The sequence below is a fragment of the Aulonocara sp. 'chitande type north' Nkhata Bay genome, linkage group LG3, assembly GCF_057382095.1.
Source record: "Aulonocara sp. 'chitande type north' Nkhata Bay isolate Kocher_YH1m ecotype deep benthic linkage group LG3, A_spYH_male_GT1.1, whole genome shotgun sequence".
Taxonomy (NCBI): Eukaryota; Metazoa; Chordata; class Actinopteri; order Cichliformes; family Cichlidae; genus Aulonocara; species Aulonocara sp. 'chitande type north' Nkhata Bay.
This window is the reverse complement of record NC_141346.1, coordinates 68,001,150-68,024,930: the sequence shown is the minus strand read 5'-3', so window position 1 is coordinate 68,024,930 and position 23,781 is coordinate 68,001,150. Positions and strand designations below refer to the sequence as shown.

At 43.4% G+C, this 23,781-nt stretch overlaps 1 protein-coding gene across 1 annotated transcript in view; it reads left to right on the top strand.

The window, feature by feature from the left end:
• Window positions 1-23,781, top strand: part of LOC147336741 (protein NLRC3-like) — a 97,777-nt gene that overhangs the window by 24,524 nt on the left and 49,472 nt on the right. The window contains exons 10-16 of the mRNA XM_086285535.1: window positions 5,056-5,253; window positions 18,606-18,782; window positions 18,973-19,013; window positions 19,193-19,261; window positions 19,366-19,445; window positions 20,213-20,268; window positions 20,401-20,615. Of these exons, the coding sequence (XP_086141661.1) occupies window positions 5,056-5,253; window positions 18,606-18,782; window positions 18,973-19,013; window positions 19,193-19,261; window positions 19,366-19,445; window positions 20,213-20,268; window positions 20,401-20,615 (836 nt within the window). The remainder of the gene's footprint in view (window positions 1-5,055; window positions 5,254-18,605; window positions 18,783-18,972; window positions 19,014-19,192; window positions 19,262-19,365; window positions 19,446-20,212; window positions 20,269-20,400; window positions 20,616-23,781) is intronic.

Genomic DNA, 23,781 nt, shown 5'->3' with positions numbered 1-23,781 from the left:
GATGAAGAGTGGCGAATCAGTCCATCAGCCAAGGATTCATTAATATACTTCTCCATGCATTCACGTTCAGGTTGAGAGAGACTGTATAAGCGACTAGTGGGAAGGGGTGCACCTGGGAGCAAATCAATACTGCAGTCGTACGGGCGATGAGGGGGAAGAGAGCGGGCGCGGTCCTTACAAAACACTTGCTTGAGATCATGATACTCTGATGGGATAGCTGAAAGGTCAGGGGGGTCGTGTGGTAGTGGTTTAGCTGCTTTAACGGGAGTAGCTGCTGTCAAACAGGTCATGTGACACTCCTCCCCCCACCCCAGAACCCTCACCTCCTTCCAGTCGAGCACGGGGTTATGCTGGCGTAACCACGGAAACCCTAGCACCAGGGGCGTGAGAGGGGCTTCAAAGACATAAAACTGCAGCAGTTCAGTGTGATTCCCAGACAGCGTTAGGGACACGGGTTCAGTAACATGAGTTATGTCAGGAAGACGTTGACCGTTTAAAGCAGTGACCTGCAACAAGTGGGGTAATGCCTGTGTGGGAATCTTAAATTTGAGAGCCAGGGAAGCATCTATGAAGCTCTGCTCCGCCCCAGAGTCAATCAGCGCCTGAAGAGAGTGAGAGGCAGAGTGGACAGTCACTTTAGCGGCTAGCATGAAGCGTGGAGGAGAATGCGAAAAGGAGACCTCGCCCACCCGTATCCTCCTTTCTACCGGCGGGCGGGGTCTTTTGGCCGAGCAGGACAGACCTTGGCGAGATGGCCCTTGCGGCCGCAGTAAAAGCACTCACCGGATCGCCATCTATGTGCCCTCTCCTCCGGGGAGAGCTGGGAGCGTCCGATCTGCATGGGTTGCTCCTGCTCGTCGCCGCGGTCCGCTTCCCGATCGCTACTTCCGCTTCCGCCGGAAGCTGACTCTGCTCGCCCCAGAGGCCTCTGGGAACCATAGTTGCTGGCGCGGTGACGCGCCCTCAAATGTTCATCTACCTTAACACATAAGGCGATCACCTCCGATAGAGTCTTGGGCAGCTCCCTCATTAACAGTTCGCCCTTAAGAACATCACAAACATTGTTCAATAAGGTACTTATCAGCGCAGGCTGCCCCCATCCCGTCTCCTCAGCCAGTGTCCAAAACTCCACAGAGAAGTCCGCCATACTCCGTCTTCCTTGTTTTAAGTTCAGCAAACGGTGGCCCGCTGCCTCAGCTCCGGTGCCCCTTTCAAACACACTTTTGAACTTTGAGAGAAAATCAGCATAGGTAATCTCCGGGCTAGTCCGTAATACTGCTTGAGCCCAGTTCAAGGCTTGACCGCGGAGTAACTGAACGAAAAAGGCTATCTTAGTTCCATCACTCTCATACGTTCACCGCAGCTGCATAAATTGCAACGTAATCTGCGTTAGGAAACCAGCACACTTGTGGAACTCACCAGCGAATGGCTCCGGTGACGGTAGAGCTCGTTCCAGGGGTTCCGCGGAAGCGGGGGCTGGTGGCGTGGAGTGTTCCGGGGCTGGCGGCTGTGTGGGAGCAGACGAGGGAGGCATAGCGGGACCTGGCAGCGGAACGTGCTGAGCGAGAGCCTGAGTGAGTGCGATAAGCTGTTGGTTAATGTGTTGTAGCATCTGCTCGTGTCGCTCCAACATGACTTCGGGAGGAGGGGTGGGTTGTAGAGCCGAGTCCGCTGGATCCATAATATGGCTGGATTGTTACTGTCACGAGTTGCTCTGAGGATCCACTCGCAGGACTCCGAAGTGTGTTGTAACAGAGACAGTTTATTCACAAAATCTTCACCAAGTGTATTTACAGTCAGTGCGAGGACAGTGCTATATACAAGATGTGCGAGGACGGGTTCCAGGGCTCCAGGGAAAACAAGGGAATCACACACACGCTCACGCCAACCTCTCTCCGTAGTGACCAGCCACCTCTTACACGCTCCACACGGGTAAACACGGGGACGGGTCCGGGGAATCTAGAACAGAGAGACAACGGTTACTTTCTGAGGCGGAAGTGTGGGAAACTAGGGCTTGACGTGTACTGACAGGAGTCTTCACAACAATCCAGCGTTGAACAGCTGATCTCCTCCTTCTGATATACCAGCTGGTCTGATGAGGCCCAGGTGTGCATGATCCGGGAGGGCGTGGGCCGAGAGCGTGAACCCGCCATGAGTTCCGCCCCGGCAAAACAGGGGAGGGGGAGAGAGATTGCTGATCAGTGCCTTGCCGACCCCGCAGGTCGTGACACAGAGAGGCCCACCATGTGTTTCAGTCTGTTTAAAAGAATAGCGTGGTCTACTGTATCAAAGGCTGCGCTTAGATCCAGTAGCACCAGGACTGAGAGCTTTTGGGAGTCCCAGTTACATCTAAGATCATTTAAAACCTTTAGGAGAGCAGTCTCTGTGCTGTGGTTCACCCTAAATCCAGACTGGAATATCTCCAGGATCTGTCTATCATTGAGAAAATCAGTAATCTGAGTAAAAACAAGTTTTTCTAAGACTTTACTTAAAAATGGTAAGTTGGATACAGGTCTGTAGTTATTAAAATCATTACAATCCAAATTGCTCTTCTTCAGAAGGGGCCTCACCACCGCCGTTTTAAAGGCAGCAGGGAAGACACCCAACTGAAGAGAGCAATTCATCATGCATAAAAGCTCAGCCTCAAAAAATCCATAAAGTGTTTTAAAGAGTGAAGAAGGGATTGGATCTAAAAGACATGTGGTGGGTCTCACTGTGGAGAAAACTTTCTGAAGGTTCTCAGCATTAACCAGGACAAAGCTGTCCAGTGTCTCCTCAGGTACAATCGAGCCCTCAGATGTGTTTAAAATCATATCACGATTAGATAAAATATCAGATCTGATGGCGCTGATCTTTCCCCTGAAGTGGTCTGCAAACTGCTCACAGAGCGAGTCTGTGGGGGTTCTTTTGGAGCTTTTAAAATCAGGGTTAAATAAATGATCTATGGTGGAAAAGAGGACCTTGGGATTATTTTTGTTAATACTGATTATTTTGGCGAAGTATGAATTTCTTGACTTCCTTAATGTATTATTGTACATTTTAAGTTGCTCGCAAAATATTTGATGGTTGATAGTATTATTATTTTTCCTCCATCTCCTTTCTGCTGCCCTGCAATTTCTTTTGAGTTTTTTGACTTCTTCGTTTCTCCAGGGTGATGCATGTTTTACGTTAATCATTTTGGTGGTGAGTGGAGCAACGGAGTCAAGGCTTTTCTTCAGTTTGCTGTTGAAATAACTAAAAATCAAATCGCAGGGTGCAGGTAAAATCACAGGGGGGCATTCGACTAAAACCCTGGTAAAATTTGCAGCCACTTCAGAGGTTAGATAGCGCCTCCTCACAGTTCGCACTGAGGTCTCCCGCTGAATAAAACTGGTGATGTTAAAAAACACACAGTAGTGGTCAGAGACAGCCAAGTCAACAACAGAGGACACGCTGGTGGACAGCCCATGGGTGATGACCAGGTCCAGATTGTGTCCTCTGTTGTGAGTCGGCTGCGTGACGTGCTGGATAAAATCCAAACAGTGAAGAATGTTTAAGAATTCTTTTGTTGCAGGGTCAGAAGGATTATCTATGTGCAGGTTAAAATCACCAGTTAAAATTATCATGTTATATTTTGAATGTATGTTTGTTAAAAATTCTGTGAATTCCTTGATAAAAGCAGCGCTGTCTTTAGGTGGTCTATAAATTGTGACAGATAAAACTGGAGGGCTGCTGAAAACAATAGCGTGGAATTCAAAAGTGGTAAAATGATCAAATAAAATTTGTTTGGTGGTGAGTGTGTTGTTGGCTAAAGATGCAGTCCCACCACCTCTCTTACCACTTCTAATAGAAAAAGAGAAATTAAAATTTGGTGGGGAGGCCTCAGTGAGAACAACTGGTGCATCCGAACCCAGCCATGTTTCAGTTAAAAATAAACAGTCAAGTTTATTATCTAAAATTAAATCATTAATAATAAAAGACTTGTTCGACATTTAAAAGTGCCATACTGGCTGAGACTGGTGGATTTTTGACAATAGAGTTGAATGGATGTTGATATTTTTGAAGAGGCCGGAGGTTATTAATGTTTTTGGAGTTACTGGATTTATGATAATTCTGTTGCTCTCTGTTTGTGATTATGACGGGTATTGTGTTGACTGTGGGAGAGAAAGGTCCTAGTCCAGAGTTTTGTGTATTACTGTTAAAAGTGGAACAAATATAGGAGCTGGGACCAGGGGAACATCAGTCAGTGGCAGACGGATCAGCAGGTAATGTCAGTATTAATAATAATATTGAGTAATAACTGGACTCTCATACAGCGAGACTCAAATGCCTTTAAACATCAGCTTATCCTGCTGATCCAAGTCCAACACTGAGTTTGTAAAAACATGTTTGTCAATCATTTTGTTTGGTTTCTGAGGAAAATGATTCAATAACTTGCTGCTAATACAAAACATTTCATCATATTTCCTCATAAGCCTCTTTTGTCTGACCATTTGATCCCATTTGAATTTGCAATAAAGGATCCACAGAGTTTGGTGACAATAATGACAGTAGATGTTTGTGTGAAAGTGCTGGAAGCAAATGAGTGTGTGATGTTCTTTCAGTGTTGCACTTTGTAGACGCTCCCTGAGCACTGGTCTCACAGCCAGCTGCACATAGAGACCAGTGTTGTTAGTCCAGGTCAGAAGATGACTTGTTGGAATGAAAATGAGCTTGTAGTTTGTCTGCATTAATAATGTGACTGGAAAAAGGTGTTGGACTTCAAATATGTCCATTTCTTTCACACTTCACCTTTAAAAGTGAAGCCATGTGGTTCCTGGAAGGAAAAACACGACTTTTTCAAGTCTTTGTCCTGTTTTTATGAGAAATGTACGACTTTAATGTGAAACATTCAGAGTTTTTTCTCTTGTTGTGTTTGTTTGAAGCTGATTCCTGTTGGCTTCAGCTGTTTGGAGTTTCCATTTTCTAAACTTCTACATTCTGAACCTTCTTCAGCTCTGAACAGATGATGAAACACTGAATGATTTCAAGCTCACACTTTGTCTAATAAACTTACATCTTTCATTCTTTATACAGATTGATGGACTGTGGTTTGTCAGAGATCAGCTGTGATTATCTGGCAGCAGCACTGAAGTCCAACCCCTCCCATCTGAGACAGCTGGACCTAAGTAATGACTCCTGGTGGTTGACTAACAAGAAAAAGCTGCAGGATTCAGGAGTGAAGCATCTGTGTGGTTTCCTGGAGAGTCCAGGATGTGGACTTGAAACTCTGGGGTCAGTCAGCATGTTTTAGTTGTGCTGAGATGAATATGATGTGAAAGTTGTGCTGACACTAAACTGCAGACATCAGGCTGATATTATACTGATCCACACTGAGGATCTTCATGGTAAAGTCTGTTTTCTTCTTCTCTGGTTTAGTCCATTGACTGCAGCAGAACAATGTTCACATTTCAAACAGTGATACTCAACGTATGGCCTGTGGCCCACACGCGGCCTGCCCACCTTTCCTGATATTGAGACAGAGGGGACCCTGATTAACTGTGTAGTGTTCTTCCTCACAGTTCTAAGTATCAGACACAACAATGAATAATCCACAGCTGACTGTCTTTAGCAGGTCAAAGGTCACGGCACACAGCAGACAGTGGGAAATATTATAATTCTGATCATTTATCAGCACATATCCATATGTATAAAAACAAAGCTGACACTGTGAGACTTGATCAGAGGTGTGATCATCACAGCAGAGGCCTTTGTGTCAAAGTCACTGAGGATCAAACAGAAACACATGAAGCAGATTTTCCTGTTCTGGCTTTTTATAGCAGATAACCATCAAAATATTCTGCAGTCCATCAAAAACTGAAGCAAACCATGAATCAACATGTGAACATGAGCTGATGCTGCTGAAGTGAAGCAAAGTTACAGAAGTTTGATTACAGACACAGCTGAGAGTTTGTAATCTTTCATCATTTTAAAAGGTTTAAATTTCTTCAGTATTGAACAGCAGAAATGAGGCGTTGTTTTCGGAGGCCGACAGCAGTGAACACAACAGCAGACTGGTGCGTAATAAGCAGTGAATAATGCAGGAAACAGGTTTTTGAAGGTAAACTGTTCTTGAAGTACACTGTGAGAGAGAGAGAGCTGTGCAGGAAGTAAACGTCAAAGTCAGAGAGAATTCATGACGATGTTCATCAAACGTAAAGCGTAGTTTGGATCTTCTTCTGCTGCTGGTTCAATCAGTTTTGGTTGGAGACAGATGAAACCTGCAGCTTCAGGATCTGTGAGCTGTCCACTTTCAGCCCCGACGGCGTGTCCGTGTACGTGCCGTCGAGTGAACGATCCACGCTCTGTGTTTCCATCTTTGTGTGTTTAGCTGCTCTCATTTACTGTTTTATCTGTTTGCTTGTTGTTGAAATACTTTTGGGAGCTTTAACCTGAGATTCTGGCAAAATACATTTATATTAAAAATCGATTCAGGATTGAATGAATCAACATCGCTTTATTCAAATTAAAACCATTTAATTAGGAAAATCCATTTTTTTACACCCGCCTCTAATGCTGGGTAATGTCAGCTGGTCCATGTGCAGCTGGCTGTGAGGCTCAGGGAGCGTCTACAAAGTGCAACACTGAAAGAACATCATCCATAAATATTGAGTAATAACTGGACTCTCATACAGCGAGACTCAAATGCCTTTAAACATCAGCTTATCCTGCTGATCCAAGTCCAACACTGAGTTTGTAAAAACATGTTTGTCAATCATTTTGTTTGGTTTCTGAGGAAAATGATTCAATAACTTGCTGCTAATACACAACATTTCATCATATTTCCTCATAACCCTCTTTTGTCTGACCATTTGATCCCATTTGAATTTGCAATAAAGGATCCACAGAGTTTGGTGACAATAATGACAGTAGATGTTTGTGTGAAAGTGCTGGAAGCAAATGAGTGTGTGATGTTCTTTCAGTGTTGCACTTTGTAGACGCTCCCTGAGCACTGGTCTCACAGCCAGCTGCACATAGAGACCAGTGTTGTTAGTCCAGGTCAGAAGATGACTTGAAGGAATGAAAATGAGCTTGTAGTTTGTCTGCTTTAATAATGTGACTGGAAAAAGGTGTTGGACTTCAAATATGTCCATTTCTTTCACACTTCACCTTTAAAAGTGAAGCCTTGTGGTTCCTGGAAGGAAAAACACGACTTTTTCAAGTCTTTGTCCTGTTTTTATGATAAATGTACGACTTTAATGTGAAACATTCAGAGTTTTTTCTCTTGTTGTGTTTGTTTGAAGCTGCTTCCTGTTGGCTTCAGCTGTTTGGAGTTTCCATTTTCTAAACTTCTACATTCTGAACCTTCTTCAGCTCTGAACAGATGATGAAACACTGAATGATTTCAAGCTCACACTTTGTCTAATAAACTTACATCTTTCATTCTTTATACAGATTGATGAACTGTGGTTTGTCAGAGATCAGCTGTGATTATCTGGCAGCAGCACTGAAGTCCAACCCCTCCCATCTGAGACAGCTGGACCTGAGCCTGAACAAGCTGCAGGATTCAGGAGTGAAGCATCTGTGTGGTTTCCTGGAGAGTCCAGGATGTGGACTTGAAACCCTGAGGTCAGTCAGCATGTTTTAGTTGTGCTGAGATGAATATGATGTGAAAGTTGTGCTGACACTAAACTGCAGACATCAGGCTGATATTATACTGATCCACACTGAGGATCTTCATGGTAAAGTCTGTTTTCTTCTTCTCTGGTTTAGTCCATTGACTGCAGCAGAACAATGTTCATGTAACCCTCTCAAGGTTATCCACTGCTGTTCAAGCCAGTGATTTAATGTTTAATGTATGCAGTACTAATTCTATCCAACAGGGGGCAGTGATGGCGCTATAGTTTCCTGCGCTGCGTTATGCGGCAAGAAGAAGAGCTGCAGCGGAGCAGATAGCCAGCAAGCTAGAAGAAGAACACACAGAGCGCATGGAGTACCGAAGAGAATAAAAACCTTTCTTCTAAGTGTTAAGGTTTTTATAGTTATAGACTATTAGGATTTGCTTACCACGCATCCCTTTTTTTTCCCAGTTGTTTTTTACTGTGTTGAGACATAGTGCGAGAGACAGTTGCTGGATACTCGATCGGCGATTGGAAGGCGAATCCAGTGGGGTTTTTTCCAGAGACTTATCGCTCCACCCAGGACGGCGAACGAGGATTTTACTCATCTTTGCAGATAAGCACTGGGCTTATTCACACACACACACTACCCGGGTAGATTGACAAAGTTTTTCTCAGAGCTCTGAATTTATTTTATTATTATTCTTTTTTTACTTCGACACCATATTTTACTTTTTTCCTTTTCCTCACCAAACCAGAGTGGTTGGTGGAGGTAGAACTGTGACAAGAGACATAAATGGACTAATATGGAAACTGAACTGACTGATTGAAGGGGGGATTATATTGGGTTTTTGTCTCATAATTGTTGTTAACATTCTGCATATTATTGAAGTTGCTGATGAGACTGTTATGTGTTGTGTTGTAATAAATGCCATAGAGTGTTCTCTACAAGACAGCATAAGGAAGTGTTCTAGTTTTCTTGTTCCTCTTCTCCTCATTGAAAGTACCTAGAATATCCATGTCCCTAAGTTAATCAATTACGGGATCGATTACAAAAGTTGGCGAGCCAGGCCAGGAGGAGTAGATGGAAAATTAGTTTGAAAACACTTCCATTTAGCTGATTTTTGTAAGTCTTTGTTTAAAATTTCACAGCTGTTGATTATTAAGTGTTACCGTTTTTCACAATGTATGCAGAACAGGAATATGGTACTGATATGAAGAAGTGTGTATACATTGAAGGAATTACAGCAAAAACTACTGATGATCAAATTACTGAATTTTGTATGCAATTTGGCAGTGTTGACAAAGTTCTTAGAGTAAGACAGACAGGGCAAGGTACTGGTGTTAAAGCCCTGGTGGAGTTTGAATCTGAAGAAACTGCCATAAAGTTGGCTTCCACCCTCCCTCTGTACCTTCCCAGCGTTTCGAACCCAGACATTATGTGGCGTGTAGATGGTGCCTGTAGTGACAGTTCGGGCTCAGAAAATGAACCAGATTCTGATAATAGTTGGACACCCCTGCTACGTAGACAGACTGCAAAGAATAAAGAGATTGAAGAGGTTGTAGCCGAAACCGCTTCTAAAGTAAAAGGACAGAGAATGGTCTCCAAGCCAACTCACCCTGTCTCTCAACTAACATTAGACAGTGATGTGTACAACCCTCCTGAAGTCCAAAAGATAATCGTGGAGCATGTCATCAAAAGCGATGCCCCTCCCACTCCAAGTCAGGGCTCTAAAGGTCTTCGCCCATTTTCAGGAAGAGTTCCTAAACCCCAAAATGAAGTAGATTTTGAGACACGGTCACTTCATGTGGAACTCATGATTCAAGATAATCTCCCACTTGATGTACAACGCCGTAAGATTCTTGAGAGCTTACTCTCCCCAGCTTCTGACTTGGTGAGGCAGCTTGGCCCACATGCAGCTCCTCGTGAATATGTCAAGCTTCTTGGCTCAGCTTATGGATTAGTTGAGGATGGGGAAGAAATTTTCGCAAGGTTTCTGAATACCCACCAGAACACAGGGGAAAAGGCATCTGAGTATCTTCAGCGGTTGCAGGTGTTGCTCACCACAGCTGCACAGAGGGGAGGTGTGAGGAGTTCAGAGACTGGGAAACACTTGCTGAGACAGTTTCGCCGCGGCTGCTGGGATCAGTCCCTCATCTTAGCATTGCAGTCTGAACTGAATTCAGATACAGCTACTGATTTCTCTGATTTTCTTCTACAGTTACGGACTGAAGAAGATAGAAGGGCTGCAAAATTTGATAGAATGAACCGTCATTTAGGGGGTGTAAAAGCTAAATCATCCGTACACATGCAGCTGGTCCCAGACATGTCTTCCATGCATGATGAGAATACCAGTGTACTTCAGACATACATCACTGAAACAGAGGATTTGAGGAGGCAGGTAACTGAGTTAAAAATGCAACTTAACAAAAAGAAAGAGCAAAGGAAACAAAAACATGCTGAAAAGAGAAATCCCACCCTAAATGCCTCCACTAGTATAACTCCAGTTGCAGTACAAGCCCAACAAATGGCACCTAAACCCAGACCAAAACCTTGGTTCTGTTTCAAGTGCGGTAATGATGGACATATAGCCAGAGAGTGTGAAGGTCCTCCAAATAAGATCTTGGTTGATCAGAAATACAAGGAGTTGAGGGAGAGGCAAAGAGAGTGGGAAGCCAAATATGGTCATTTAAACTGGACCGGGTCGCAGTGGAGGGACTGACTGCACCCAAGAATGAGCCAGGATGTCCCATAAGATTTCAGGACAAGGAAAAAGTCACATGTGAAAGCCATTCCCAAGCCCAATTACTCTGTGACTGTCTTCCAAAAAGGCTTATTGGCCCAAAGTGTACTGCAGCAGTCTCCATTGAAGGGAGTCAGTGTAACAGTCTACTTGATTCAGGTTCCCAAGTAACTACAGTATCAAAGTCCTTTTATGACAGGAACCTTTCCAGTCAGAAAATCTTTCCCATCCAGGATCTGCTGGACATTGAAGGTGCTGGTGGTCAGGAAGTGCCTTATCTGGGATACATATCCACAACCATCCATTTCCCTGAAAGTGTCATGGGGAAATCAGCTGAAGTTGACACGCTTATTCTTGCAGTTCCTGATCACAGGACAAACATGGAAGTGCCCTTGCTGATAGGGACTAATACCCTGGATATTTTGTATGAAACAGTTGGCTTAGGAAAAGCTCAGCCAAATCATGTCTTACAGGAAAAAAACATCCATCACTCTCCACTGGTGAAGCATCTCTATCACAGGTTCAAAACCCGTCAAGACAATGGCAGAGTGGGGAAAGTGAAGCTGCAGAGCAAAAAGTGCATTACTGTTCCTGCAGGGAAAAAAATGGCCTTGAATGGATATGCAAGGAAGGTCACAACAACATCTGACACAACCCTGATGGTTGAGCCTCTAGAGTCAACCTTACCTGGTGGGCTCTTGTTTTGCAGTTCTGTAATGACACGGCCTTTATGTTCATCATTTAAGGTCCCGGTTCTAGTTAAAAATGACACAGCACATGATATTAAAATACCTGCTGGCCAGGTTATTGCAGAACTCATCCTTCCAAAAGCTGTATCATCCTTGACTGAAAGAACTGTCAAAACTCTGTCAGGTGACCAATATCCGTCGGTTCCAGCTACAGCTGCATGCAACTCTGTATCGGTGTCTGACACAGGAACACTCACCTTTGACTTTGCTGAGTCAAGCTTGTCTGAGGAGTGGAAAGAGAGAATAACAAAGAAATTAAACTCAGTTCCTGAAGTTTTTGCTCTTCATGATCTCGACTATGGCCACACTACTCAGATTAAGCACAGAATTCGACTCTCAGACCCATCTCCATTTAAACAAAGGCCCAGACCCATCCATCCTTCTGACTACGAGGCAGTCAGACTACATTTAAGAGAGCTTCAAGATGCGAACATCATACGTGAGTCAGAGAGCCCCTATGCCTCTCCCATTGTTGTGGTCAAGAAAAGAAATAGCAACATCAGATTATGCGTAGATTATCGCAAACTGAACAGTAAGACCATCAAAGACGCCTACGCTTTGCCCAACATTGAGGAATCTTTCTCGGCTTTGACTGGGTCCAAGTGGTTCTCCATCCTGGATCTGAAATCCGGCTATTATCAAGTGGAAGTCGAGGAAGAAGACAAATGTAAGACTGCTTTCGTGACACCCATGGGATTCTGGGAGTTTAACAGAATGCCCCAAGGAGTGACAAATGCTCCCAGTACCTTTCAGAGAGTCATGGAAAAGTGTATGGGTAGCATGAATTTGAGTGAAGTCTTGGTTTTTCTTGATGATGTCATCGTTTTCTCTGCGACACTTGAGGAGCATGAGGAACGACTGCTGAAGGTCCTCCACAGGATGAAAGAATTTGGTTTAAAGTTGTCGCCAGAGAAATGCCAGTTCTTCAGGACATCTGTCCAATATCTCGGCCATGTTATATCCTCAGAAGGGGTCAAAACAGATCCAGCAAAAATAGCTGCCCTCACTACCTGGCCAAGACCAGCTAACATCAAGGAGCTCAAGTCTTTCCTTGGGTTCGCTGGATATTATAGGAGGTTTATAAAAGACTATTCCAAGATCGCAAGACCCCTTAATGACTTAACAGCTGGTTACCTCCCACCAAAGAGAAAATCCAGTCTGTCTGGCCGAACCCATAAGGTTTCTACAAGTGTGGATCTCAAAAAGCCATTTAATGGCAATTGGACCCCAGCCTGTGAAGACGCTTTTAAGACATTGATTCACAAGCTCACAACAGCCCCTGTTCTTGGGTTTGCCGATCCTAAGAAATATTATATTGTGCATACTGATGCAAGCACCCATGGACTCGGTGCAGCCTTATATCAAGAACAGGAGAGCAAGTTGAGGGTCATTGCCTATGCCAGTAGGGGCCTCTCCAGGTCCGAGCAAAGGTACCCTGCACACAAGCTTGAGTTCTTGTCTCTGAAGTGGGCCGTCACCGAGAAGTTTTTTGACTATCTCTATGGAGCAAAATTTACAGTGGTGACAGACAATAACCCACTCACATATGTCTTAACCTCTGCGAAGTTGGACGCAGTAGGTCATCGTTGGTTGGCAGCTCTTTCCAGTTTTGATTTTGACATCCAGTATAGAGCTGGGAAGAACAACTAAGATGCTGACGGGCTTTCCAGACGTCCGCATCCACATGACTGTGATGCCTCTGATCAGAGTCCTACTGATGAGGAAAATCGCATTGAAAGCTTTATTGCACAGCTCTTACACCGCAACAAAGGGGCCGATTTTCCAACTGAGGCAGTAAAGGCAGTATGCGAGAGACATCAGTGTTCTTCAACTCTCGAGGAGGAGGCAGCGGTGCCATCGCCTGCACGAGTAGAATGTTTGGCTATTGGAACCTCTGCAATACCAGCAGATTTCTGTCAAACTGATGTAGCTGGGTCATGCCCCCTGTCGCAAATGTCTCTTCCCGATTGGGCACGTGAGCAGAAATCAGATCCAGTCGTCAGCAGAGTAATGACTCTTGTACTTGCCGGAAAACGTCTCTCCTACAAGGCAAGACGGCACGAAGACAGAGAAGTTCAGTTAATAACAAGAATAATGGATCAGTTAGTTGTAATGGATGAGGTCTTATACCGAAAACGCATCATTCAAGGGGAACCCATGTATCAGCTCGTTCTTCCGCAAAGTTACAGAGAAGTTGCCCTTGACCAGCTCCACAATGCTGTGGGCCATCTGGGTGTTGATAGGACTCTGGACTTAGTCTGAGCTCGGTTCTATTGGCCCCGCATGACCATCGATGTAAATGACAAGGTCAGGACATGTGAAAGGTGTCTCAGAAGAAAGGCACAAGTTGAAAGGAGTGCTCCTTTGGTAAACATAAAAACTAATCGTCCCTTGCAGTTGGTCTGTATGGACTACCTTACATTGGAACCAGATGAGAGAGGGACTAAAAACATCTTGGTCATAACAGACCATTTCACTAAATACGCAGTTGCAGTTCCGACTCCTGATCAAAAAGCAAAGACTGTGGCAAAGGCCTTGTGGAGCAATTTTTTAATCCATTATGGATTTCCTGAGAGGTTGCACAGCGACCAGGGTCGTGATTTTGAGTCTGCCTTGATCAAAGATCTTTGCTCGCTGCTTGGGATAAAAAAGACGAGGACCACGCCCTACCATCCCCGCGGCAATCCTGTCGAGCGGTTCAATAGAACCCTTCTTCAAATGCTAGGGACGCTGGAGGAAGAAGATAAAGTTCGGTGGAGAGATTTTGTGCAGCCTTTAGTACATGCGTACAACTGCACAAGGAATGATACCACAGGTTTCACTCCCTACCAGTTGATGTTTGGCAGACAACCGAGGCTCCCAATCGACATAGCATTTGGCCTATACCCTGAAAGATCCAGCAGCTTCTCTCACTCTGAATATATCAAAAAGTTGAGAGAGAGTCTCTCAGAAAGCTACCAGTTAGCCATTGAGCACAGTCAAAAGAGTGCTTTCCGGAACAAACAGAGGTTTGATAGTAAAGTGCGGGAATCCACCCTTGCCAAGGGAGATAGAGTCCTTTTAAGGAATGTTGCCATCAGGGGAAAGCACAAAATCGCTGATCGGTGGAGCCGAACCGTGTTCACTGTGATCAGACAGATTCAGGACTCGCCTGTTTTTGTGGTGGTGCCTGAAGGAACAGACGGGCCTGAAAGAGTGCTACGCAGAGATCTGCTCTTACCTTGTGGGTTTCTCCCACCCACTGTTGAAGAGACAGCACCCAAAGTAACAGTGTCACGGTCTAAACCTACAAACTCACCACCAGTTGACACATTTGAGACTGATTCTTCAGAAACCAGCAATGAGGAGAGCACTGAAGATGAAGTTGAGTATTACTCTCTTCATTCTCTACCCTGTAACGAGCCCAATGCATTGCAAGATGGACTCCAAGAAGCCGACCAGATTGCAGTCACAGACAGACTGGCTGGAATAAAAGTCCACGAAAAGTCAGCTACAGAAGACATCTTGGGACAGATAGATCAGCTTCACACAGTTGAATCTGAGTTGAGTCCAGAGCTCTCTACTCTGAATCCAGATGCTCACGAATTCCAGCCAGTGACAACCCAGAACGGAGACGATGAGAAGGACCAGGTTCAGGGGTCACCGCTGCATGAGATCAGTTCAGCTGACAGCCAATCTAAAGATCTCTCACGCAGTTTGGGTGATAGTCGTACGTTGATTACAGAAGTGAGCAACAAAATGAAAGTTGTGGAGGAAGAAAGAAAAGGAGAACCAAATCTCTCTAAAGATGTCCCTAATCTTGAAGAGGGTGTGGGACTAAGGAGGTCATCAAGGGAGAGATCAGCTCCAAAGAAGCTAACTTATCCAACGTTGGGAAATCCTTTGGTGACAGTCATGCACTCCATTTTCTCTGGGTTAGACCAAGCTTTCACCCAAGCTTTCACCCTCGACAGTGTACCCAGCATAGATCAACTAATGCCCGGGACTGCTGAAACAGTGTAAAGTTTCACATGCAAGGATGCATGCGGCTTAAGCCAGTGATTTAATGTTTAATGTATGCAGTACTAATTCTATCCAACAGGGGGCAGTGATGGCGCTATAGTTTCCTGCGCTGCGTTATGCGGCAAGAAGAAGAGCTGCAGCGGAGCAGATAGCCAGCAAGCTAGAAGAAGAACACACAGAGCGCATGGAGTACCGAAGAGAATAAAAACCTTTCTTCTAAGTGTTAAGGTTTTTATAGTTATAGACTATTAGGATTTGCTTACCACGCATCCCTTATTTTTTCCCAGTTGTTTTTTACTGTGTTGAGACATAGTGCGAGACACAGTTGCTGGATACTCGATCGGCGATTGGAAGGCGAATCCAGTGGGGTTTTTTCCAGAGACTTATCGCTCCACCCAGGACGGCGAACGAGGATTTTACTCATCTTTGCAGATAAGCACTGGGCTTATTCACACACACACACTACCCGGGTAGTAGAGGTGGGAATCACCATACAACTCGCGATATGATATTATCACAATACTTAACGCACGATATGATATTATTGCGATTTTTAAAAATATTTTGTGATAGTTAAATTCTGCACATAAAGGTAAACTTTATCAATATTCATTTTATCTAATATCAAAGTCTCACACTCAGTCTTTCTCTCATTTCAGTCAGTTTTATTGTTGACAAACTGAATGGTTTGTATTACAGTCTAGTCCAACTTTACTGAATGCAACCATCTGGTACAATTATAGCTATTCTGAACTATGCAATTTATGAAAACTATGCAGCCCATTCAGCAACTGAAGAATTTGAAAGTAAATTTTTTTAAAAAATATAATTTTATATTAAATAAAAAAGTTTTAAACTTAATTAAAATTAAACATGTCTTAAATTAAAATAAGTAAACTGTCATGTTTATTGCTGCCAAAAAAAAAAGTTAAACACATTTGGACAGTGAAGGAATGTCAGGATTCTTGCTCAGAAAAAGGATCAACATGCTCTGAAGTCAACATGCTCTGACTCCAGAGCATGTTGACTTCAGAGAAAAAATTGTTTGTAACAAAATATCGATTTCTGCTGTCCCTGTATCGATACATTATTAGCAAACAAAATATCACGATACTACACAGTATCGATTTTTTCCCCCACCCCTACCGGGTAGATTGACAAAGTTTTTCTCAGAGCTCTGAATTTATTTTATTATTATTCTTTTTTTACTTCAACACCATAATTTACTTTTTTCCCTTTCCTCACCAAACCAGAGTGGTTGGTGGAGGTAGAACTGTGACAAGAGACATAAATGGACTAATATGGAAACTGAACTGACTGATTGAAGGGGGGATTATATTGGGTTTTTGTCTCATAATTGTTGTTAACATTCTGCATATTATTGAAGTTGCTGATGAGACTGTTATGTGTTGTGTTGTAATAAATGCCATAGAGTGTTCTCTACAAGACAGCATAAGGAAGTGTTCTAGTTTTCTTGTTCCTCTTCTCCTCATTGAAAGTACCTAGAATATCCATGTCCCTAAGTTAATCAATTAAGGGATCGATTACATTTCAAACAGTGAGACTCAACGTATGGCCCGTGGCCCACACGCGGCCTGCCCACCTTTCCTGATTCAGAGAGAGGGGACCCTGATTAACTGTGTAGTGTTCTTTCTCACAGTTCTAAGTATCAGACACAACAATGAATAATCCACAGCCGACTGTCTTTAGCAGGTCAAAGGTCACGGCACACAGCAGACAGTGGGAAATATTATAATTCTGATCATTTATCAGCACATATCCATATGTATAAAAACAAAGCTGACACTGTGAGACTTGATCAGAGGTGTGATCATCACAGCAGAGGCCTTTGTGTCAAAGTCACTGAGGATCAAACAGAAACACATGAAGCAGATTTTCCTGTTCTGGCTTTTTATAGCAGATAACCTTCAAAATCTTCTGCAGTCCATCAAAAACTGAAGCAAACCATGAATCAACATGTGAACATGAGCTGATGCTGCTGAAGGGAAGCAAAGTTACAGAGGTTTGATTACAGACACAGCTGAGAGTTTGTAATCTGTCATCATTTTAAAAGGTTTACATTTCTTCAGTATTGAACAGCAGAAATGAGGCTTTGTTTTCGGAGGCCGACAGCAGTGAACACAACAGCAGACTGGTGCGTAATAAGTAGTGAATAATGCAGGAAACAGATTTTTGAAGGTAAACTGTTCTTGAAGTACACTGAGAGAGAGAGAGAGCTGTGCAGGAAGTAAACGTCAAAGTCAGAGAGAATTCATGACGATGTTCATCAAACGTAAAGCGTAGTTTGGATCTTCTTCTGCTGCTGGTTCAGTCAGTTTTGGTTGGAGACAGATGAAACCTGCAGCTTCAGGATCTGTGAGCTGTCCACTTTCAGCACCGATGGCGTGTCCGTGCACGTGCCGTCGAGTGAACGATCCACGCTCTGTGTTTCCATCTTTGTGTGTTTAGCTGCTCTCATTTACTGTTTTATCTGTTTGCTTGTTGTTGAAATACTTTTGGGAGCTTTAACCTGAGATTCTGGCAAAATACATTTATATTAAAAAACGATTCAGGATTGAATGAATCAACATCGCTTTATTCAAATTAAAACCATTTAAATAGGAAAATCCATTTTTTTACACCCGCCTCTAATGCTGGGTAATGTCAGCTGGTCCATGTGCAGCTGGCTGTGAGGCTCAGGGAGCGTCTACAAAGTGCAACACTGAAAGAACATCATCCATAAATATTGAGTAATAACTGGACTCTCATACAGCGAGACTCAAATGCCTTTAAACATCAGCTTATCCTGCTGATCCAAGTCCAACACTGAGTTTGTAAAAACATGTTTGTCAATCATTTTGTTTGGTTTCTGAGGAAAATGATTCAATAACTTGCTGCTAATACACAACATTTCATCATATTTCCTCATAACCCTCTTTTGTCTGACCATTTGATCCCATTTGAATTTGCAATAAAGGATCCACAGAGTTTGGTGACAATAATGACAGTAGATGTTTGTGTGAAAGTGCTGGAAGCAAATGAGTGTGTGATGTTCTTTCAGTGTTGCACTTTGTAGACGCTCCCTGAGCACTGGTCTCACAGCCAGCTGCACATAGAGACCAGTGTTGTTAGTCCAGGTCAGAAGATGACTTGTTGGAATGAAAATGAGCTTGTAGTTTGTCTGCATTAATAATGTGACTGGAAAAAGGTGTTGGACTTCAAATATGTCCATTTCTTTCACACTTCACCTTTAAAAGTGAAGCCTTGTGGTTCCTGGAAGGAAAAACACGACTTTTTCAAGTCTTTGTCCTGTTTTTATGAGAAATGTACGACTTTAATGTGAAACATTCAGAGTTTTTTCTCTTGTTGTGTTTGTTTGAAGCTGCTTCCTGTTGGCTTCAGCTGTTTGGAGTTTTCATTTTCTAAACTTCTACATTCTGAACCTTCTTCAGCTCTGAACAGATGATGAAACACTGAATGATTTCAAGCTCACACTTTGTCTAATAAACTTACATCTTTCATTCTTTATACAGATTGATCGACTGTGGTTTGTCAGAGATCAGCTGTGATTATCTGGCAGCAGCACTGAAGTCCAACCCCTCCCATCTGAGACAGCTGGAGCTGAGAGGAAACTACAAGCTGCAGGATTCAGGAGTGAAGCATCTGTGTGGTTTCCTGGAGAGTCCAGGATGTGGACTTGAAACTCTGAGGTCAGTCAGCATGTTTTAGTTGTGCTGAGATGAATATGATGTGAAAGTTGTGCTGACACTAAACTGCAGACATCAGGCTGATATTATACTGATCCACACTGAGGATCTTCATGGTAAAGTCTGTCTTCTTCTTCTCTGGCTAGGCTTAGTACACCATTAATCAGTTGTGTTTTACCGTTGCTCTCTGCAGAGTTGATGTCAAGACTTTTAAATCTTCCATAGACAAAACCAGTGAGTACTGAGACTTTGTGTCACATTCATCACTATTTCATCAACAGCATATCACATGAAAGCTCGTTTGTGCTTATTTCATTTTGCAAAAATCTATAAATTATGGGGGGGTTTTAAGGATGTGTTTTTAGGTACTGGTTTTGGTCAAAATATTTTAATACTTTTTAAAATCTTTTTAGTGAGTGAGAAGGCTGCAGCTGAAGAAGATGGTGGGTCCTTAAGGAAGAAAGAGAAATCCCTCACAGACAGTTTGTATTTGATCAGAAAACCACTAAGAAACTAATATGATTGTAAACAGCACCAGTTAGAGTTCCAGGAAATCCTGAATTATTCGATGTTTGTCTCTCATCAGGTTACTCTGAGGTCAGACTGAATCCAGACTCATTAGACACAGAGCTTGATTTGTCTAAAGATGACATAAAGGACATTAAGGTGAGAGAAAAGCATGTGCATCTGATTGTCTTGTGATACAAAAAATAGGCCTTCAGCACAGAAATTTTGTCAGGTGTGTTAAAGCACAGGGCAGACAACCAGTCAGGTTTAAGATTCTATGTCATTGTCAGTATGTTACTCGCAGTTTTGAAAGTGTGTACAGATAACACCTGATGTGTACTCTGTGTGCCTAGGGGCACACTCCACTAGCTGTGTGGTCCATCTATGTTTCTACCCTCACCTATGGCCACGAACTGTGGGTAATGACTGAAAGAACGAGGTTGCGAATACAAGCGGCTGAAATGAGCTTCCTCCGAAGGGTGGCTGGCCTCTCCCTTAGAGATAGGGTGAGAGGTTTAGCCATCCGGGAGGGGCTCAGAGTAGAGCCGCTGCTGCTCCACATCGAAAGGAGCCAGCAGAGGTGGTTTGGGCGTCTGACAAGGATGCCCCCTGGGCGCATCATGGGTGAGGTGTTTGGGCATGTCCCACCGGGAGGAGGCCCCGGGGCAGACCAGGACACGCTAGAGAGATTATATCTCTTGGCTCGCCTGGGAACGCCTTGGTGTTCCCCCAGATAAGCTGGAGGAGGTGGCTGGGGAGAGGGAGGTCTGAGCTTCTCTGCTTAGGCTGCTACCCCTGCGGCCCTGGATAAAGCAGAAGAAAATGGATGGATGATGGATGGATGGGTGTACTCTGTATAGTTTGTTCACCGTTTACTTGTTTATTGCTGCTTTAAACAGCTGATGTATTTCCTCTCTGAATTCCAGCCTCCATTAAGCTTCACCCCTCAAGTACAAACTGAATCCACACACATCTCCTACAGGTGCTTCTAATTTCACATTAGGTTGATAACATGTATGTAATGATGTGACAAGACGCGTGATACAGCTGGTGGTGATCAGACCTCAGCTCATACAGGCTGGTTGGAGTGCTTCAGCCCTTCTGTGTCCTACAGGTTCAGGTGTCCTGGTCCAGGTGTGTTCCAGTGTACTCTGACCAGACTAGTGTTTGTTATGGCTCAGGAGGCGGAGCTGTTGTACAGGACTGTCCAATGGGATGGGAGCCTCCTTCAATCAGCTGGAAAAACAGCTGCAGGGCCGCTGTTTAACATCACATGCTCTGAGGATGCAGTCTGGGAGCTCCACCTGCCACACTGTGAAACAAAGGAGGGTGAGCACTGTGCTGTGAAACATCTGTGTTACTGTGTGGTGCTCAGCTAATATGAACTGTTCTTTATCATACAAATAACCACAATGCAGTTTATTTATAATTCAATTCAATTCAATTTTATTTATATAGCGCCAAATCACAACATAAGTCGCCTCAAGGCGCTTCATAGATACAGAGAAAAACCCAACAATCATATGACCCCCTATGAGCAAGCACTTTGGCGACAGTGGGAAGGAAAAACTCCCTTTTAACAGGAAGAAACCTCCGGCAGAACCAGGCTCAGGGAGGGGCGGCCATCTGCTGCGACCAGTTGGGGTGAGAGAAGGAAGACAGGATAAAGACATGCTGTGGAAGAGAGACAGAGGTTAATAACAGATATGATTCAATGTAGAGAGGTCTATTAATACATAGTGAGTGAGAAAGGTGACTGGAAAGGAAAAACTCAATGCATCATGGGAATCCCCCGGCAGCCTACATCTATTGCAGCATAACTAAGGGAGGATTCAGGGTCACCTGGTCCAGCCCTAACTATATGCTTTAGCAAAAAGGAAAGTTTGAAGCCTAATCTTAAAAGTAGAGATAGTGTCTGTCTCCCGAATCCAAACTGGAAGCTGGTTCCACAGAAGAGGGGCCTGAAAACTGAAGGCTCTCCCTCCCATTCTACTTTTAAATACTATAGGAACAACAAGTAGGCCTGCAGAGCGAGAGCGAAGTGCTCTAATAGGGTGATATGGTACTACAAAGTCATTAAGATAAGATGGGGCCTGATTATTTAAGACCTTGTATGTGAGGAGCAGGATTTTGAATTCAATTCTGGATTTAACAGGAAGCCAATGAAGGGAAGCCAAAACAGGAGAAATATGCTCTCTCTTTCTAGTCCATGTCAGGACTCTTGCTGCAGCATTTTGGATTAGCTGAAGGCTTTTCAGTGAGTTTTTTGGACATCCTGATAATAATGAATTACAGTCGTCCAGCCTGGAAGTAATAAATGCATGAATTAGTTTTTCAGCATCACTCTGAGACAGGATATTTCTAATTTTAGAGATGTTGTGCAAATGGAAGAACGCAGTCTTACATATTTGTTTAATATGTGCATTGAAGGACATGTCCTGGTCAAAAATGACTCCAAGGTTCCTCACCGCGTTACTGGAGGCCAAGGTAATGCCATCCAGAGTAAGAATCTGGTTAGATACCATATTTCTAGGCTTTTCAGGGCCGAGTACAATAACCTCAGTTTTATCTGAATTAAGAAGCAGAAAGTTAGCGGCCATCCAGGTCTTTATGTCTTTAAGACATTCCTGCAGTTTAACTAATTCGTGTGTGTTATCTGGCTTCATGGACAGATAGAGCTAGGTGTCATCTGCATAGCAGTGAAAATGTATGCTATGTCTTCTAATGATACTGATAGGTTTGTAGCTTGTACCTATCCGCTGGAACGTTGAAGACAATATAATTACACTGCAAGGCAAGACACAAGTAGGTAAAGTTCTTCATGTTACTCGTGCACGGGAGAGACCGGACAGATGCCGTTCTCTCGTCTGATCCCAGTTGCTCTCGTCCGTTCTCCCGTACCACTTGGGGTTACATGAATATGCATAGGTTCATTAACATATGACGTCTACATACACACAAAGAGTACCTTGCCTGTGTGTGTGTGTGTGTGTGTGTGTGTGTGTGAGAGAGAGAGAGGTCAAGATATGACCCTGTGAAGAATCCCCAAAGCTGGCGCCAGGACGTCTGGGTCCATCTAACAAAAGGCTCTTATACTTAAACAGATATACGTGTGTTTGCTATACCATAAATCAGCAAAAGAAGATACGACCTCTCCTCTGTAGGGGAGTGAACTCACCCCCCTCTTCATGCTACACAGAGTTGTTACAGACCTCTTAGGATGAGACATTCTTTCAATCTACAAGTAATTATATACTTCTAAGCATATATAAGTAAATATTTCTAAGCATAAATGACAATCAACAATACAAAATCTAACAGATACTGCCTAAGGGAAGCATGTATAATGTAAACAGAATTGGTCCTAGCACTGAACCCTGTGGAACTCCATAATTAACCTCAGTGTGTGAAGAGGACTCTCCATTTACATGCACAAACTGGAGTCTATTAGATAGATATGATACAAACCACTGCAGTGCAGTACCTGTAATACCTACAGCATGTTCTAATCGCTCTAATAGGATATTATGGTCGACAGTATCGAACGCTGCACTAAGTTCTAGCAGGACGAGCACAGAGATGAGTCCACCGTCAGAGGCCATAAGAAGATCATTTGTAACCTTCACTAAAGCTGTTTCTGTGCTGTGATGAACTCTGAAACCTGACTGAAACTCTTCAAATAAACCATTCCTCTGCAGATGATCTGTTAGCTGTTTGACAACTACTCTTTCAAGGATTTTTGATATGAAAGGAAGGTTGGAGATTGGCCTATAATTAGCTAAGACTGCTGGGTCTAGAGATGGCTTTTTGAGTAAAGGTTTAACTACAGCCAGCTTGAAGGCCTGTGGTACATAGCCGATTATTAGAGATAGGTTGATCATATTTAAGATCGAAGAATTAATTAATGGCAGGACTTCTTTGAGCAGTTTTGTAGGAATGGGGTCTAAAAGACACGTTGATGGCTTGGAGGAAGTAATTATTGAAGTTAACTCAGAAAGATCAATTGGAGAAAAAGAGTAACTTAACATCAATGGTACTAAGAGTAACTGTAGATAATATTACATCTGTGGGATGATTACTGGTAATTTTTTCTCTAATGATAAAAAATTTATTTGTGAAGAAGTTCATGAAGTCATTACTAGTTAACGTTAAAGGGATTGTTGGCTCAAAAGAGCTCTGACTTTTTGTCAGCCTGGCTACAATGCTGAAGAGAAACCTGGGGTTGTTCTTCTTTTCTTCAATCAGTGATGAATAGTAAGATGTTCTGGCTTTGCGGAGGGCTTTCTTATAAAGCAGCAAACTATTTCTCCAGGCTAAATGATGATCCTCTAAATTTGTGACACGCCATTTCCTCTCCAGATTACGAGTCATCTGCTTTAGGGTACGTGTTTGAGAATTATACCACGGAGTCAGGTACTTCTGATTAGAGACCTTAGTTTTCACAGGAGCTACAGTATCCAGAGTCGTACGTAGTGAGGAGGTGAAATTATTAACA